Source organism: Sinocyclocheilus grahami, unplaced genomic scaffold (assembly GCF_001515645.1).
Source record: "Sinocyclocheilus grahami isolate Dianchi unplaced genomic scaffold, SAMN03320097.WGS_v1.1 scaffold405.1, whole genome shotgun sequence".
Lineage (NCBI taxonomy): Eukaryota > Metazoa > Chordata > Actinopteri > Cypriniformes > Cyprinidae > Sinocyclocheilus > Sinocyclocheilus grahami.
Genome location: NW_015505584.1, coordinates 134,293 through 154,010, shown reverse-complemented (window position 1 = coordinate 154,010; position 19,718 = coordinate 134,293). Strand labels below are relative to the sequence as shown.

Here is a 19,718-nt window from a genome sequence, read left to right as displayed (position 1 = left end):
CCTAACTGTTATGTAACTAGCGCACAAACCAGGATGATAACGCTCTGCTTATTAAAAGCACGTGCTGAAAAGGGCTGTTCATACCAACGATAACAATAAAGTTTTCATAAAGCTTTTAATCTTACAGTAATACCAGAAAATTGGCGTAAAATTACTGGAACGATTTTACCGGTAAATACAAAAAGCACCATTTTCAGAATACCGGTAAATTCTGAGACATTAGAATTTACTGTGCTGTGTTTGTAAACGCGGTCAGTGTTTTTGTTGGTTTTCATTTTTGTGTCAAACGTTAACGTTTATTAACAATTTTGGCCCAGACAGGGTCGTTTCTAGCTATTTTGACGCTCTAGGCGAAATCTTGGATTTATCCAATTTATTCATGAATTTAAACTTCAGCATTTTTTTTTCCCACCAGAGGCTGTGCAATGTTGTGGCATCTTGAAACGAATCGATTTTTATTGTGAGTGACGACACACTGACCGCGCCAAGATGGCGGACGAGTCAACGTTTTAAACTCGAACACGAAAACAGTTATCAGTTGATGGTGAGATATGAACGAGCCTTTTAATAACAGTATAAGCTGCTATTTTTTCACTTCGATGACAGTATCGGCAGTTTTAACGTAGTAATGTCACGTAATTATCACGGTATTTTCTGTAAGCGTATGTCGCGCATTTCTTTACTTGAAAACAAATTCAAAGAACAAGTTCATACCAACATTTTAATGACTGACAAATATGCACATTTTCATTTGAAGAACACGCACATATATATTTAGGAAAAGAAAAAAAGAAAATGAACAGAAATTGTCAAATTACTCAAAACGCATGAAGCAAAAACACAAAGTTCAGCAATGATGAAAATCAAAGCACTTGTGCTTGAGAATGTATAAACGTAGGATTAAACTATATCTGGCATGACCGTATGAATGTGTGCAATCCATGTCGATGACTGATGGGACATTGCAAGACAATACCAGACCTTTCAATTTGTTTCATTAAAAATTGGTACCGATTAAGAAATAAGTGCTTTTCTATTCAATGTGCCTAGCACTGTTTTTGAAAGACTGCAAGAACTCAACACATTTCCTGACATCCTTCAGTCAAGGGCAGGCCATGTGAATGATGGGAACATCTCAGAAACAGATCTCAAACTGATTGTACTGTCTTTATGTCGAGAATAAACACAGTAGCCAGAAAAGGGTCTAATATGCATTCAGGCAGAAACGCTGTTGCATTGAAGAACTGTTTCCAAAAAACAATGCTGTGTCAGTATTTGGGTGAATTTTGTAAAACCTGTCAAGAACTTTTTATTATTATTGTTTTTTTTCAGTAAATCAAAAGAACAAAAAAAAAATATATAATTTGGTCATCTCATTCAAATTTAGCACAACTTAAGTAAATATAGTTAATAACAAATAATGTTTTTAAATATTTCATTTTCATTAATGTAATGCATCTGGATGTTTTATTTGAGATAGCAAATTGTATTCTCAATTATCATATTACAGTAAAGAGTTTTTTGCATTTTGGTAATTAGTCAGAATTATTATTATTTTTGCATTTTGGTAATGAGTCATACTATTTTTATTTGTTTATTTTTCATTACAGAGCCAGAATATATTTTTGACTTTTTTTTTTTGCATTACTGTAACAAGCCTGAACATTTTTATTTAATAAAAATAGTCAAGCGTTATATATAATTTGGTCATCTCATTCAAATTTAGCACAACTTAAGTAAATATAGTTAATAACAAATAATGTTTTTAAATATTTCATTTCCATTAATGTAATGCATCTGGATGTTTTATTTGAGATAGCAAATTGTATTCTCAATTATCATATTACAGTAAAGAGTTTTTTGCATTTTGGTAATTAGTCAGAATTATTATTATTTTTGCATTTTGGTAATGAGTCATACTATTTTTATTTGTTTATTTTTCATTACAGAGCCAGAATATATTTTTGACTTTTTTTTTTTGCATTACTGTAACAAGCCTGAACATTTTTATTTAATAAAAATAGTCAAGCGTTTATATATAATAATAATAATTCTCTGAGAAAAAAAGATATTATTTTGCATTATGGTAATGAGTCAGTTTTTTGTTTTGTTTTTTGCAGCATTCACCCATTTAGCTTTTTTTTCTTTTTTTAAATACAACCTTACAGTATATTGTGTGTGAGTTTCTATGACTAAATTGATAAACCAGAATAACAATAGCAATTTTAGAGGTCAAATTGCTGGATCAATATCTCAAAATGATTATTGTTTTATTTTATTTGGTACTGCAGGGCAATTATATTCTTCAGCAATCACAGAAAGAAATAACCTCATTATAATGGCATTTGGGAAATAAAAGGCAATCAAAACAAACAAAGCTCAATAAGGATGCCAAGTCAAAATCCATCAGAACTGTTCAGCATCTATTAAACCTTTTGCAGTTTCGGAAAAGCAACGGAGACAACCAAAGGGTTCAGTCTAGTGATCAGTAGGTTTATATCTAGTTATGTAATACTCGCCTGTTAATCATACACAGGGCAGATACTCTTAGTGCCAATGTAGTTAAACATGGTTTTCAGAAGCCATGCATACAGTAGAGCTCATGTGAGCGGTGTGTGTCAAAGCCCAAGACCCCATCAGTCCCCCATTACCAGTGCATACTAAACCACCTGCCTGCTCAGATCGCATTAAACTCAATTACTTAAAGAGTTGGGAAATCAGAGAAAGCATACGGTTCATTGTGGAAGTCAGCGGTCAGCGAGTCGTGACGGGGTGTAGGACACAAGCACACTTCTCAGCGGTCTCCCACGCTCTCGCCACAGGAAGAGGGTGGACTCCAGGCCTGGACCTGTTTGATAACAGTCTCGTTTCTTAGCGTGACGACAATAAAAGTTTGGCAAATAAGGGAGCTGGACGATATGCGTGGCATTGTGGTGTCGGTGGGAAACACGGGGTGGAGGGGAATCCTGGAGCTGAACCGGTGACGACATTGCGCCTTCCAGACGTTCATGGGACAAGGCAGGAGTTGATGGACAAAATCTCGACATCCTTATGAATCCAAGGAATCAGCTGTAATAGATGGATGATGAGACTCTTTAATTTATTTCATTATTTCAAAACATTATTTTTTTTTTTTACATTTCTAAAGAAAAAACAGGGCAAAACATATTGCTAGTATAATATAAAAAAGTGATTTAAGCTCAAATATATACACACACACACATATATATATATATATATGTGTGTGTGTGTGTATATTTGAGTTATGTATATATGAGTTATATATATATATATTATGCTACCTTAATATATTAAACACACACACACACACTGCCTTTCAACAGTTTGGGGTTGGTAATTTTTTTATATTAATATTTTAATATCATGGTAAAAGTTTGGTAATATTTTAAGAATATTTAAGTCCTTTCTGCTCACCAAGGCTCCATTTATTTGATCAAAAACACCGTAAAAACTGTAAAAAAAAAAGAAAAAAAAAAAGTAATATGAAATATTTTTACAAATTAAAATAACTGTTTACTAAGTTAATATATATTCAAATGTAATTTATTCCTGTGCTGCAAAGCTGAATTTTTTGCATCATTACTCCAGTCTTCAATGTCACTGATCAAAAGCACAACCATGACACTTTCCCCCCCCCACTTTTGAACAGTGGTGTGTGTGTGTATACTAATATATATTTATTTATTTATTTATAATGTGATTTAATCCTTTGTTGGCACTGGAACTTCGTGTTTGACCACCACAAAACAGAATTAGAAACTTCCTTCCATCCATCCAGTCATCGAGCCATCATTATCATTATTATTATTATTATTATTATTAAATTAATTGAAATGATTCAAAGATCATAAATGCAATGAAAAATAAATGATAATTTTTTGTGATCAATAAATTGTTCATAATTTAAATTAGCCTAATATTCATCAAATATGATACATAAAAAATAAAATAATTTAACATCTTGTCTGAAGGTTCAATAGACAGTTTGATTTAAAAAATGTTTCTTATGTCAGGATTACAAAGTTAATGTAGTCTGGGTCGTATAATTTGGCCAAAATACTGTCTGACTAGACACAAAAAATGATCTCTGTGATATAATAATGATATAACTTCAATGAACAGATGAACTTTGATGTACAGATGAAGAAATACACACTTAGAAATAAAGGTTCCTAATTGGAATGTATGGATCCATGAAGATCCTTTTACACTCATGGAATATTTCCATTGTACAAAAGGTTCTTTTTAGTGAAAAAAAGTAACACTTTATCTTACGGTGTCCTTGTTACACGTTACATGTACTTACTATTATAATAACAACTAATTATGCATAATTACATGTAAGTAACCCTATAAGACAAACCCTAATCCTATCCCTAACCATATAGTAAATACATGTAGTTAATTAATATAGCTCAGTACGTAAATGTATAATTACACTGTAACAAGGACACTTTAAAATAAAGTGTAACCAAAGGTTCTATAGATTATTCAAATGTTGTCACCACTAAGAAAAAATAGTTATTTTAAGAACTGTTCATTGAAAGGTTAGTATCTTTGTTTTTAAAAGTGTACTTAATAACATTCTTGTAACACAAAGTAACAAGGAAATAAGACCATCAATAATCAGGTTGGTGTTTTGGTGAGTCTGTATGTTGTTGTTTCGCAAGGTTAAACACACAGTGGACAGTGATGGTGTCTCTCTTAAAAAAAAAAAAATCTCTGAATGCCCTGCGGCCATGAGAACCAGAGAGTGATGGTTGTGCTGGCAGCTTTGAAAGAATGGGATTTGAAAAATGAGCCTGTTGTATCCTTGGGGTGCAAATTCCACTGGGGTGGTGGTGCTGGTGGTGGTTAGGGGGTAAGCGCATTGACCCTCTGAAATCACTGAGCTGTGAGGTCTGTCTGACCCAAACACACACTCAAACCATCACACTGATGCATGAGCTGCAGTACTGATCTCAGAAAGCAGAGAAACACACTTGTCCTAGCTAGGTCACATGACACGCTTCCAGAAGGCATATGCTAAGGCATATGTCTTAAGAATCACCAACTGATAAAAAATAAAAAATGTAATATGAAATATTTTTACAAATTAAAATAACTGTTTACTAAGTTAATATATATTCAAATGTAATTTATTCCTGTGCTGCAAAGCTGAATTTTTTGCATCATTACTCCAGTCTTCAATGTCACTGATCAAAAGCACAACCATGACACTTTCCCCCCCCACTTTTGAACAGTGGTGTGTGTGTATACTAATATATCTTTATTTATTTTTATAATGTGATTTAATCCTTTGTTGGCACTGGAACTTCGTGTTTGACCACCACAAAACAGAATTAGAAACTTCCTTCCATCCATCCAGTCATCGAGCCATCATTATTATCATTATTATTATTATTATTATTATTAAATTAATTGAAATGATTCAAAGATCATAAATGCAATGAAAAATAAATGATAATTTTTTGTGATCAATAAATTGTTCATAATTTAAATTAGCCTAATATTCATCAAATATGATACATAAAAAATAAAATAATTTAACATCTTGTCTGAAGGTTCAATAGACAGTTCATATGTCAAGCTCTCCAGGGTCAGACAGGGTTAATATGTCGGCTTAAAAGTTTATTCAAATCACTAACCCCAAAAACAAGCAATAGCAATAGTGATGGCTTGACAGAGTTTCTGCTCTATTTTGAAGTATTCTGTCCTGAATTGATCTTGAGAGAGCATCTGGAAACCCTTCCAGCATCTCAGGGGACCTCTAGTGGTCAACAGACCGTGCTTGAAGATTCTTGTTGCAACAAAGTAAAAAATCTTCACACACTCGATCGATGCATCATAGTTCTCCCAGAGCATGTGGAAGTTTCTTTTTAACATCACAATTACTCTTGGTTAAGACTTACCATTTTAAGCAACTATCCAAACTACACGTGCCGTATAATGCAGATCAATAGTGTTATTCACATATGACTGGCAAGACCTAATTTTTGTCTTCATTTACCGTCTTGTGGGGGGTCAACGGTGATGTCCTCAGTCTCTGTGTCGTCCTTCATCTCTTCATCCTCATCTTCCAGCTCACTGGCGATGAGTTGTCGGGCTAGTTTAATGTTCATACCTTCATTATAATGCATCTTCCTCATCATCTGAAACTGCTTCTTTCTGGCTGAGGAAAGACGAAACACAACCAGCTCTAAACACGAGAATCCACTGATTCAGTCGATAAACATCAAGTCGAACCTTCGTTCTTGTTCAACAAAAAGCCGACGGAAAGCAGTACTACATCAGTACATCAAACTGAATACTGCATGTGTGGTTTTAGTTCACATTAGTATATACAGTGGGTACGGAAAGTATTCAGACCCCCTTAAATTTTTCACTCTTTGTTATATTGCAGCCATTTGCTAAAATCATTTAAGTTAATTTTTTTCCCTCATTAATGTACACACAGCACCCCATATTGACAGAAAAACACAGAATTGTGCAACCCTTAAATTAACAAAGAGATTAAAATCTTTTTAAAAAGATATTTAAAAATAGCTGAAAGAATTAAATAAATACAACAATGCAGGGTTGCAAATTTAGCTAGCTAGTATAGAGCAAAATGTTGATTTATGTTTATGTATTTATTTCAATTGAGTCTGAAAATGTACATATCATGTGGTTGTGCACATAATGGTCCCCTTTATATTACGTCTGAATACTTTCACATTAGTATATATGCTCTGCTCGCAACCCTTAAATTAACAAAGAGATTCAAATCTTTTTAAAAAGATATTTAAAAATAGCTGAAAGAATTAAATAAATACAACAATGCAGGGTTGCAAATTTAGCTAGCTAGTATAGAGCAAAATGTTGATTTATGTTTATGTATTTATTTCAATTGAGTCTGAAAATGTACATATCATGTGGTTGTGCACATAATGGTCCCCTTTATATTACTAAATACTGCTTTTTTGGTAATTAACAGAGAGCATAAGAGCATTTTGTTTAAGACTTTTTGTAATTAATACAATTATTTTAGTTTTTTTTTTTGGCCTACAACTTTATTGTAAGCAAAGTTCACTTTATTAAGAAATACGTGTCATGCTGTACTTGCTATTGTTTTATTTAAATGTGCTTATTTATTTGTTATATATTTGATTATATACAGTGGGTACGGAAAGTATTCAGACCCCCTTAAATTTTTTATGTAATGTTTTAAATAAAGGAGAGCATTCAACAGGATATCAGTGTCTGCTGTGGTATTAAAATGATCATCAAGAATTGCTCCTGAAACTTTACTAGTGAACTGAAAAAAAGAGACCGAGACGGTTGTGGAGCAGTGTGTGTTTGAGCCGCTGGCTGACAGTGCGGTGAGCTCTGCAAATGTGTAATCAGTGCGAGAGGAAGCTGAGGTGAAAGAGAGGCCATGAGAGACAGACACATGTCTCACCTTGCTCCTCCGGACTCAACTCCTCCTCCTCTTCCTCACTGCTCTCCTCTTCTGGTTCCTCCATGAAGCGAGATACTGCACCTTCCGCTGCCGCCGCCAGCCTGAGACAGACACATGTCAAAGGGAAAACAGCATACAGAGTTTGATGTATCATCATCAGAAAGATTCACAGCTGGATCAGTGTTTTATTTCAGTATTGAGATATAAATATACACGCTATTGCTATATGATATAATTATTATAATATAGAACAGCTACAGATATGTCTCACAGGCTTGTGCAACAGAACTTAATCTCCTGTCATTCCCCGTGGCAGCACAATAATGATAAAAGCTTCGATTACACACCTAATGTGCATCGCTGATGCACTAATGCTAAAAACCTTCCTGTCTTCAATAACCAACAAATATTGTAACTGCATAAAACATCCATTTAACTCTGACCAAAATCACTTGATGCACATCATACTGAATTCATATTGACTTCTTATAAGTAGAAACTACCCCGGAGGACTTGAAGGCAGCTTAAGTTCCTTATAAGGGAAAAAACTGAGTTCTTTATTTAATTTCACTCAGATGGCCTTCACATTACTAACAGCCAATGTTAATAAATACAACTCAGTGCAGCTTATTAAGGATGTCTTTCATAAAACCTGGTAGTCTTTGTAATATTTTCAATGTTAATGATGTGAGAAGATCTATAAGGAAAGCATCTCTCAGGAGTAACCGGACAGACACACACACACACACACACACACACACACACACAATGCTGGGGAGGGGAGCATAAAATGCACGTGCCTCAGGGAAACACAAGATAGAGTGGTGAAAGAAAGACACAGTAGGAGGAGGACGATGACAAAAGAGAGAGAGAAGAGATAGAGACAGAGAAAGAAAGTGAAGGCGAGCGGGACAAAGGTAGAGCAGCTGTTTCACTAGTCGTCCTGGATGCTCACATCAGCTACAGATTCAGTTACAGACAAACCACTCACTCACATCCATCTCAGAGCTTTTAAAGACACGGATCTAGATTTAAAGATACGAATCCTGCATTAAAATGGACCTCTTCTATTCATTCAAAGACTTTAAGTGCCTTTCTCTCAGGGCTTATTTTCAAAATCAACTAGTAGCTGCGTTGTTTTAAAGGAATAGTTCACCTAATAATAAAAATTCAATATCAAACAGTGACATCGAAGCACACTGGTTTCTGTGTGTCACGTGACTTCATGTCATGACACAAGCTCCAATGCGGTGCTGGGGGTTATTGTAGGTAGCAGATTTGTCATAAATGCTGCTCAAAGATTAACTACAACTTCTTTGAAAGCAAAGTCTTTATAATATATCGTGGAAAATATTAACTAGGTTGTAAAACCATGCAAAATGCTAAGATGCTCATAATATGCTAAATACACCCTATTAATCGAAGTTTTTCTCAGCCATGGTTTGCTGGTTGTGGATCAAAATGCGTGCCATTATCAGCCAGTTTGCTGACATGCTTCTTTGTATATCAGAAGCACATGGCGGCTTTTTTTGGGAAACACTGAAATGACAGGATAAGAGTGCGTTTGAGTCAAACTCCAAACAGAAACAGACAGAAGACGCTGGGCAGACACTATTGTGAAAGCGGTTAGCAGCTCTGCTTGAGTTGCTGTGACCGCTGATTGGCCTGTAGGCTGCGACGTGACATCTGTTAGGTCTTCTGGTTGCTCATGTATCGTTAACTATATTGAACTAACGTGGCGGCAGGAAACCAAAAATAATAGAAATACTCTGTTCTCACAGCTGCTGTATCTTAATGAGCTTTCCTCACATAGGTTACTTAAACGCATCCACTGATGTCAAGGCAGACTTGACTGATGTCACGAGAACGTGGCAGGAAAAATGCAAAGGTTTGTGACCGTGTCGATCCATCACGTTACCAAACAGTGCTATTTGAAATCTATTTTGCTGTATTTCTGCTTGACTTTCAAAATGACCAAGCACCAATCCAAGAGATGCATGCTTTGAACTATTCTGACACACTGCAGCCTGACAAAATAGTAAATAAGCGTTTGGTCATTATTAAAAAGTAAATTGCTGTGAGATTGTAGAGTACATAGGTTAATTCTGTGATGTGGATGGGGTGGAGGTGGTGAGTCACACAAATTTTGGAGTCTAAAACATGGGTACGTACCAAAACATTCGAAGAAATCTATTCACATCAGAGATAGCAATCATGCATCACTTACTTCTTAGCGAGGTCATCTCCGGGTAGGACTGTATTCCCGTCTGAATCGCTGAGTGCCCCCTCATCCTCGTCATCGCCGACCATCCTAAGAGGGACAGGAGATTTTTGGCCGACAGCCCGAAGGGAGAAAGACAGAATGACCTTTTCTGCAAATTGAGTTGCACCCTCAGTGCTGCTCTTGTATTTTGCAGACAGGGCAGTAACATATCCAGAGAGAAGAGCAACGCTTTAAACAACAACTTATTCCCAATCCATACAGCCTCAGCAAGAGATCAGATCTTTAAATAAGTACTATTCTACAAGCTGTAGCATAAAGGCTATAGGCTAACCTGAATCCAGTGTAATCTATAGCTTATCGTCCATATCAGTGCATCGCTACTTTAAACTGGACTCACTTATGGACGTTTTCCCTGCACAGTTTAGTTCAAAAAGAAATTTATAGTTGATTTCACTTTCATAAATTAATGTTTTGTTCATTTAATCACTTCCTAGAAAATCCACTCAATCCAACTTGTTCTAACGAGCACGGTTTCATTTTCTTATTAGATTTAATAGGGTTGTGGCAGTTTCACTCCGGAATCTACGCAGTAGCACAGCCACATTAGAATATACAGGTGTAGTCTAAACAGCATTAATGGCAGTTTTCTTCGTGTGCTGCTTACCTGTGGTATGGCGTGCTGGGTTCGTCTATCTTCATCAGCCCATAGTCCTTATCCGCTGGGTGATATGTGGCCAAAATGTTCATTTCATCCCATTTTTGTGACTTCTTCCTAAAAGAATGGGTAGAAACACGGAACTTAACATACAATTACAGATAAAGCTCTTAGCCCTGAAGCAAATGTTCCCACTGAGGTCTGCTACATGAAACAAAGGACTCTGCCCCACTTTGAAACTTTTTGGAGTACCTTGGAAACGGCAGACACAAAAAAATAGCACCAAGTGGCATACATTGCCAAATATACTGACCCTTCAGTGATATAAATAAGACTGGCACACAAGGCCCTTTTTCATGTCAATGTTTCCCAATGCACTGAATGCTATAAGCCATCATGCTACAGTGCTACCCCAAGAACAGTTTCGTAAAGCAAAGCACAAATAATTTCAATCACATTTAGAAGATATAAGCATTCAAAGCTTGCAGTTCGTCACTTCCGCCAAAACGGCTCAATGATTTTTTTTGACGTCACATCGTACTTCAGCTTCTCATCAAACTTTCTGTCCAATCAAATGCTCTCTAGAATCCGAAGTGCCCGCCCCCTACACTATAAAATAGACGCTGAAGCCGCGGCTGAAATCGGTCACTTGTCCACAGAATTTGTATTTTCTGTACAGTGAATGGCACGTAGTGCACTATATAGGGGACAGGGAACGATTCAAACTTCCATTGAGGAAAAAAAGAAGTCTGGTTTGGCGCTGTGTCACGCCAACCACCGCACCACACACACACTCTGTTCCGGTCCAGAGACACGATAGCACAGAGCAGATCACATGTGCGAGTTGGCGCAGACCACAAAATGTATCGGAGCTATTTGAATTCTACACAGAATGCTATATTTTACAGCAATATGGATGAGATTGTGGCTGGCATACCCTGTCAAATGCGGCTTTACGGAGATGAACGGCTCTAGCCCAAGCTGTGATATAAATGAACGCTATTGGCTATTTTAAAAAGGGGCGGGGCTGCTTGATATGTCCCGCCCTGTCTTCCTGTTTCAGTTAAAATGATGTCAACACAGAGTAACGCTGCGTGTTTCTAAGCATTTCAGGGGACCTTTAAATAAAAAAAAATACTAAAACTTACACTAAAATTAAAATGAAAACTGAAAGCTCATTAAAATATGAATAAATAAATTTTATTCATATACTTAAATAACTTTAATACTTAAATAACACTCTCGGTACCAAATTCCCTCCAGAAATGATCCATTTCTTACTGGTCCATTCAAGGATGTGCATCTACTGCATAGACGGAGCGGCAAGATCCTGGTATTTGACAATATGGACCATCAATAAGTCAAAGTGTTACAGCAAAGCCAAGTATGACCTCAATCAATCGATTATGGTTCAGTCAACACTCACTGCAATGACAGAGCCACATTACCACACCTCAAGCAGGTTAAACTCTGACATGCTACAGAACCGTAACTAAACACTGGCTTTAGTAGTCCGAATCCCTTCTTTCTGTGTTCTGTAATCTGATGAAAATCCTGTGAGTGCATTAGGTGACATGAACGCAATAGACTGGACCACTAATGCTTCTGCAGTAGCAGTCAAATGTGCCAATCCACATGGAAGAAGAACTGTTACACAACCAGCGTTTGGATGAGGTGCTGTTGCAAAGCAAGTGTGGAAATCCACTCAAACCTGATTTTAAATGACAATTTTTAACTATAGCATTTCGAAGAACTGTTGTTTTGACAAGAGGATTATTTTTAAGTCTCTTTTAGGGCGGTGCTGGATGCAATCAGTGCAAGATTTACTGTCCATCATGGACAGAAAGATGAACGTAAAGCAGGACCGAGGACTAGTCGAGTAATGCTAATCTCTTCAGAATGGATGTTCATGTTCCCTCGCAACATAATCAAGAGATTAGTTTCATTCATGTTAGAGGCAGAGGCCTCCCCAATGGTGAACAGCGGTTTATTCTGCATCACACGGGAGCATACGGTGCACTGTTGCATGCAGTAGAGGTCAAGGTTTTTCTCAACGGATCATAGGTTAGAAAAACAGTACATGAGCAAGCAGCCTACAGTGACTTATTTGGAGAGCAAGCACAATACAATACAAGGAACTTGTCTTCGGTTAGGAGACCCGAATGCTGCAAAAATGTATAATTCAATCAGTGTTTTTTCAACATGGGAAAAAGTCCTGGAAAAACAACAGTTCAGGCAAAAATAAAGATCTTCAAGCTGGTACAGGATATCCCCTAAAGTAACAAAAAAAAGCATGGCTCTCCTGCTACTGCAGATGTCTGAGAAACAAAACATATTGTTAGGAAAATAATAGCTTCATATTCATACAGGATAAAGGTGGGACATATTGAGTTGAGTGTCTTTAAAGAGCTCTGAGGGAGTTTAGAGACTTTTAAACTAGAGAGTAAAACGCAAAGTCACTTAATGAATATTATTCCACATCCGTAAGATGGAATTGCTGAATTTTTACAAATTTCCTACAATGTGACCCTAATGAATGTTTCTGTCAATCACATAAATCCACTATAAAACATATGGAATCAGCCAAACTGTTCTAAGACGATGAACCTGATCCAGTAGTTAAAATACATGAGGTACACAACACATTTTCATAATAAATGTTATTTTAATTTCAATCATTCTTATAATGCATTATTATCGCTATTTCTGTAACAGCTGGTATTACTTTAATTGAGTTAACAGTGACTGAGCAGAGATTATCTTAAATAACTGTCACCGGAAATCAGCAATTTGTATTACCTGTAAATATTTAGATCCGAGTATGCTTACTAAATTATTACATTTTGATCTGCAACTCATCACACTACTGTCTGTAGACGGGAGTGATATCTCCAATCATGCTGCTTTCCTGTTTACTTACTATTTTCTGTTGTATAATAAATCTCACAGACTTGCACTGAAGGAGGGACCCGTGCCATATCGGAGACCAAAATATCAGAGCCTTGGGGCTTTGCCAGTAAATAAAATGCCCTAGCAACCACATTACGCACCAGAAGCACTTAGAACACCTTAACAAATGCCCTGGCAACCACCCACACTCCAGCACTGTGGAGGGGATTTTGCACAAGCAAACACCATTCAGTTTCTTCCCAATACTCTAGTTTATTATACATACCAAGTGGTTTTATAGGGTTCAATCAAATATTTCTAGGAAATCACTTGAGATTTCAAACTAAATTGACCAAAAGAAATAAAGCAACAATTTTACCGAATTTACGTCTCACATGACAATAAATATGCTATATTCTATGAATAATAGCAATATTGTCCTGTTGGAGCTGCTTGACAGCAGAATCTGGATTTGCCTCATATTTGATGAAGTTTGCATCATTAATTCTATCAATTTTCTGTTTAATACTGTGAAGATGATTTGAAACAACTCTTACTGTATAAAGCGCTAAGGTGACTTGACTATAAATCAATCGGAATCAATCTGAATGTTGAACCGAGGAGTCAAAAGGAAAAAAGAAAAGGCTAAAGACACATCTCTTCCATCTACACTTGACCCTCTAACACTCTCCATTCTATTTCTATTCTATCTACAGTACTTGTTTTCTTTTACTTATTGTAAAAAAAACTTTATCCTCTAACTAGGGCTGATCATGATTATTTTGGTCAATATTATAGGGCTGGGACAATAAATCGATGCATCGTGATTCTCTCTCGAATCGATTCTGAGCTTAGTTTTTAACAGCAGATGGTGCTCTAGGCTAGTATTTAAGCACACACTCAAATGCTCACGAAGAAGAGCGCTTGGGCATTCGGCTGAGTAATGTAAGTAGTTAAATGTACTTGCACATCGATCTTTTATGATGTGAGATTAACATAAACACAGCCCACTGTGAACATCCTTGTTATTCGCTTCAATCATTTCGAACTTTATGAATGATTATTGTAGGTTCAAGTGGTGCGTGTGAAAGGAACTGGAAACAAGCAGAATATGGCTATTTCTAAAGCACGCAGTGCCATCTGCTGTTAAAAACTCAGCTCAGAATCGATTCAAGAGAGAGTCACGATGCCTTCGGAAAATCTCAGAATCTATGCAGAATCATTTCTCGATTTGCGATGCATCGATTTATTGTCCCAGCCCTACAATATTATAATCTCGGTTATTCAACACAAGTATGAGTGGGCTATATGACCAAAACTTTATATGAGTGATTTATTGAAAGATAGCAATATATATCAAATATATATTTTCTGTATAAATAAGGTTGCTATGACATCTACATTTTAGATATGTTTGTAATTTTCACAATTCTCAATACCACACCAGAATACTAGGGTAACTCAAAGTCCTTAAAATTATTGAAAAATAATTAAACAGTCAGTACTACAATAAAAAAATGCAACGGACAAATACAATAGAAAAAAAAAGATACAAATGAAACAAACAGTGCTTTACATTTTTTAACGTGTTAAGAATTGATATCGATAGGGATGCACCGATATGAAAATTTTGGCCGATAACCGATTATTCTTTATTTTTGAAAGCCGATAACCGATATGTTGGCCGATAAATCTATATCCAAATTGTTATATACTTTTTGAGAGCCTGATTACAAAAAAGGTCTCATCATTAAAAGTCACATCCCAAACACTTCAACATAAGCAGCCTAGTTTGAACGGTGTACGTTTTAAAAATATTTTTACTCTCCCATTACCAAATTTAGTCATAAAAAAGTCTTACAAATAAATAAAATTATGCATAAATAATGCAAACAAGTCACTGGACATCATTACACGTGTAAAGAATCAAAATGAATGCGCCATAGATCAATAAAACGGAATAGCCTCTGCACGGACAATAATTAAATGATTTTAATTACTAAACCATATTGTTGATGAAAATAATAAGAGAAAAATACAAGTGGTTGTTGTTATTAATAATATATCAATGATTTTGAAAAAGTAACAAATTAATACCACTGTTTTAAATAGCAGCCGTTGAGCTGCACGTGCTGAAGCTGAAGAGCTGAATGAACATGGTAAACTGAAGCGTTTTGCTGGCAGCTTATTTAACTCAAGGAAATGCATCCTGAGATTAATATTAATACAACATAAACATAATATTACAACTTATATATGTACAAAATGATGCAGTTATTGTGTGCTATAGTCAGAATGTGTGATCCTGTTGTGGATGCGCTCTTCCCATAACAACGCGCTGAAACACGGCAACTAAACCCAAAGAATTCACAACGTTTTATTATAATAATGTTCTCCTTAGAATGTTATATACACGACATTCCCAATCATAGTTATTATTGTTGTGCACTGCTGTTTGAGCTGCGTGCGCTGAGCTAAAGACGATCACCGGTAAACTGAAGCGCTCTTTTAACTTAACCAAACGCATTCTATATGAGATAAATCAGATATACATCAAATAAACACAATATTACAACGTACAATTGCACAAAAGGCTGCAAACGAACAGCGCGCATCTGAAGTGTCTCTGAAGGAAATAATGCATTATATGATATGGTGGCCGATATATCGTGCATCCCAAGATATCGATATCGTTCCGTAAAAAAGAGAATCGATTAATATCGAGATATCGATATTTTTTACCCAGCCCTAATAGTCATTCTACATTTTAAATGAATTTCACTTGCGCATACACAAATTTGTGCGCACGCATGCTTAGTGAATAAGACCCAATGTTTGTTGTGAGACGAGAAATATTGTAATATTAGCCTATAATGCACTCAACAACACTTTGGTTATCTAGTGGTTAGGTGCATCAATGGATTCATTTTAGGGTCTAATTTAGTGTCAGTGCAGTCGGCTCAGCTGTCTCACAGGACAGATTCAGTAATAATGGCTTCATACAGTGTGTCCTATTTTCCTAGGAGTGGGAGAGCTGGATTCAAGAACAATGTCTTCTGGTGAGAGAGGAAGAGGAGGCAGAGGAAGCCGGCAAGCCAAAAAGAACACCTACATACATCAACACGCGCCATACTGAAAACACAAGCTCTCCATTACCAGGAGGTTTAGGACTTCCTTTATTAATGTTTCTGAAAAATCCTGTTCAAAATTTGGTCAACCTAAAAGCACAAATCAATACGTGCTGAATATTGATAAAAACCAGGCAAGGAAATGGGATCATCATTATTTCAGTCGCATCCTTGACATGAGACAACTTCTCTGATCTTCAGGAGAGAAAGTGCTTCAGTGGAGACACACATCCACAACTCCTAACAGTGTCTCTGGATGAGTGAATGTCAAAATGAATGAGATCAGTTTATACACGCGCCGCCCCTCAGGCAGAAAATCACTCTTCTAATTTTACAAGTCTGCAGTGACAGCTGAGTTTTACGATAGCCAGAGTGACAGGACAAGTGTTGTTATTCCACCTTTATGTTGACATGTTAAATTGGTCAATTCTAACCAAAACATGAACATGGTTAATATTTTGATATTTACTTTGAATTAAATTTTTAAAGAAACCTTTTAAATATCATCGGGGGAATGCCATTTCCCCCCATAGCCAAAAGAAAGGAGGAATATTTTGCATAAAAATAAGCCTATTTTTAGAACCAGTGTTATTGTAGTAGGCTATCATTGATATATTTTTGTAGTTTTTGTTAACATTTTGAATGTTTGTATTTTTATATTCTCGTTTCTTTATATTTCATTTTAAAGTTTTAGCAACTTTTCATTTGTGTGTTTATATATATATACAGTGGGTACGGAAAGTATTCAGACCCCCTTAAATTTTTCACTCTTTGTTATATTGCAGCCATTTGCTAAAATCATTTAAGTTAATTTTTTTCCTCAATGTACACACAGCACCCCATATTGACAGAAAAACACAGAATTGTTGACAACAAAGAGTGAAAAATTTAAGGGGGTCTGAATACTTTCCGTACCCACTGTATATATATATAAGGGCGATTATGACAAAAATCATAATTGTCAATTAGTCCCTTGAAATTGTAATTGCAATTATTAATTACGATTATCACAATTTACACTCAATGACGTTTGAAGCAACTGCATGTCATATTTTTATATGAAAATAAACAAGCTGAAAACTGAAAAATAACATAAGTGGACTTTGAACGATTAATTGCTGCTTTGAACAATTACGTCATTGTGGCATCCGTAATTGTCATCATGATTAGAAATTCAATTAATTGTGCAGCCTTACATATATATATATAGTTTTTTTAATTCAGTTTGAATTGTTGTTATTTTAAGTTAAATTAAATTTGAGAAATTTTGCTGAAATTAAAATGTATTTGATCTTACTTTATTTCAGTTAATGTTTACTTTATTTCAAGTAACAAAACAGTTTTTTTCTATTTTAGTTTCAGTTTTAATGAACTGATTAGAATATTAAGATCGATTAATTGCTGCTTTGAACAATTACGTCATTGTGGCATCCGTAATTGTCATCATGATTAGAAATTCAATTAATTGTGCAGCCTTACATATATATATATAGTTTTTTTTTATTCAGTTTGAATTGTTGTTATTTTAAGTTAAATTAAATTTGAGAAATTTTGCTGAAATTAAAATGTATTTGATCTTACTTTATTTCAGTTAATGTTTACTTTATTTCAAGTAACAAAACAGTTTTTTTCTATTTTAGTTTCAGTTTTAATGAACTGATTAGAATATTAAGATTGTTGTAGTGTGATATTATAATCATGAATATCAAGTGTGTAAATGTAATGGAAACATTCTCATCACTGTACATTTGAATAAATTAAATAAATTATATACATATATATAGTTAAATGTAATTAATGTATCAATGCAAAGTTTCATTTTCTAAAATTCTGTTTAAATAAGGTTCAGCAAATATTTATTTTTGGTCCTTTGGTTTTGGGGTGAAATAAGTCTCATAAACTCTCTTCGAAGGTTTAGCGAGATTCGCCCATATGCATATGCATATGCTAATATAAAGGAACTGATTTTAAGTCATTTCCAACCATCTGAATGTCCCATTTGTATTTAATTTGAATGACTGTATAATAATAATGCTACTAATAAAACGTTTTAAAGCACATTAATGCATCTTTAACATTAACATATCAGTGTTGTTACATAATTTATGTTTGTTCAATATAAAACAACACTTTTGCTACATCTGAAACCATTTCAGATACCCATTCGAGCTGTGCATGTAAACAACAGGCTCAAAGACTGATCAGAAAACAGCTGGTTAGTAAAGGAGAGGTTGGACTTGTGCTCACTCCAGTAGGATGGTCTGGTTCAGATGACAGGTCAGTGGCTAGCCTACTAGCAGCCTAAGCTACTAGCCCAGTACTCTAACCGGAAGCAGTTCACCTGAAACCACAGCTGGGTGAGTGCACTAGTTCAGCATCACAGCAGTTTGACTGACAGCTCTCACGGTGACTGTCACACTGAAATAACCTGTTTTACAGACTAGTTACTCACTGCTGATCGTCTTCAGGGTTTATAGGGGCTCCTGGTTCTGGGGTGTCCTGGACTGGCTCCTCGGGACGGACTTTGATGCTGGATTTGTTCTTCAGGATCCCTTTAATGGGTCGCGGTGCTGCCATAACCGTCGAACCCACCCACAACTCCGCTTTCACACTGTTTACACCTCAAACAAACGGCCAAAACTCGCCGAGGCGCTTCAGAAACAACAACCTGGCTTAACGTATCAACCGCGGATGTATTGCGTGCCTACAAATGAGAGTTAAACGCTGTCTGTGACTAAAGTTTGTGACCGTTGATGAGCGGAATTCCGCCGGAGCTCGCGCACTTGCCCATGTACCGCGGGAAAGGAAACAGGGCGCCGCAGTCAGTCTCGCATTCTCTGTTAACGCGAGAGTTGCAGCGTTGCTATAGTAACACAACGCTAACGCGTCAAGCGACAGTCGCCATGTTTGTTGTGGCTGTGAGGTCAAGCGCAGTAGTCACACTTCAGCATTTTTTCCTAAGTAAACTTAGTAAGCTTTTGGGTAGCGCTATATTTAATATTTGACGGCTGAAAATAGATTGTACTGTAATTTAACAACATGCTGACAACTTTCAATAGACAAAAACACCATAAAACAGTTTTGAAAGTTGAGTTGAGAGAGACTTGGTCTGCTTTACACAGTAAGTACCATGAATTTAGGAGTTTTCGTTGTAAATAGAATTAAGTAATTATCTATATATCCATGTTGTTCCTCATTCTGACAAGAGCTGCTAAATAAGTCTTTTGCTAGTCAGAAAAGATCATATTTTGCTGGTAGTACCAACAATGGCTACATCTTTCATTTGTCTGAAAGCAACCTTTGTCAGTGTTTCTTTAGCTTGATTGTAAATATCTAGCATTTGGGGGGGCGTGATGTTTG

The 19,718-nt window shown here is 35.9% G+C and overlaps 1 protein-coding gene across 1 annotated transcript; it reads right to left on the bottom strand.

The window, feature by feature from the left end:
- Positions 1–2,273: 2,273 nt before the first annotated feature.
- ppp1r2 (protein phosphatase 1, regulatory (inhibitor) subunit 2) lies at positions 2,274–19,198 on the bottom strand. The gene is made up of 6 exons (XM_016232007.1): positions 18,811–19,198; positions 10,351–10,458; positions 9,690–9,773; positions 7,463–7,563; positions 6,032–6,193; positions 2,274–3,069 (listed from the first exon to the last, which is right to left on the bottom strand). The coding sequence occupies exons 1-6, from the start codon at positions 18,933–18,935 to the stop codon at positions 3,050–3,052; spliced, it is 600 nt and encodes a 199-aa protein (XP_016087493.1). The 5' UTR covers positions 18,936–19,198; the 3' UTR covers positions 2,274–3,049.
- Between the last annotated feature and the right edge of the window lie 520 nt (positions 19,199–19,718).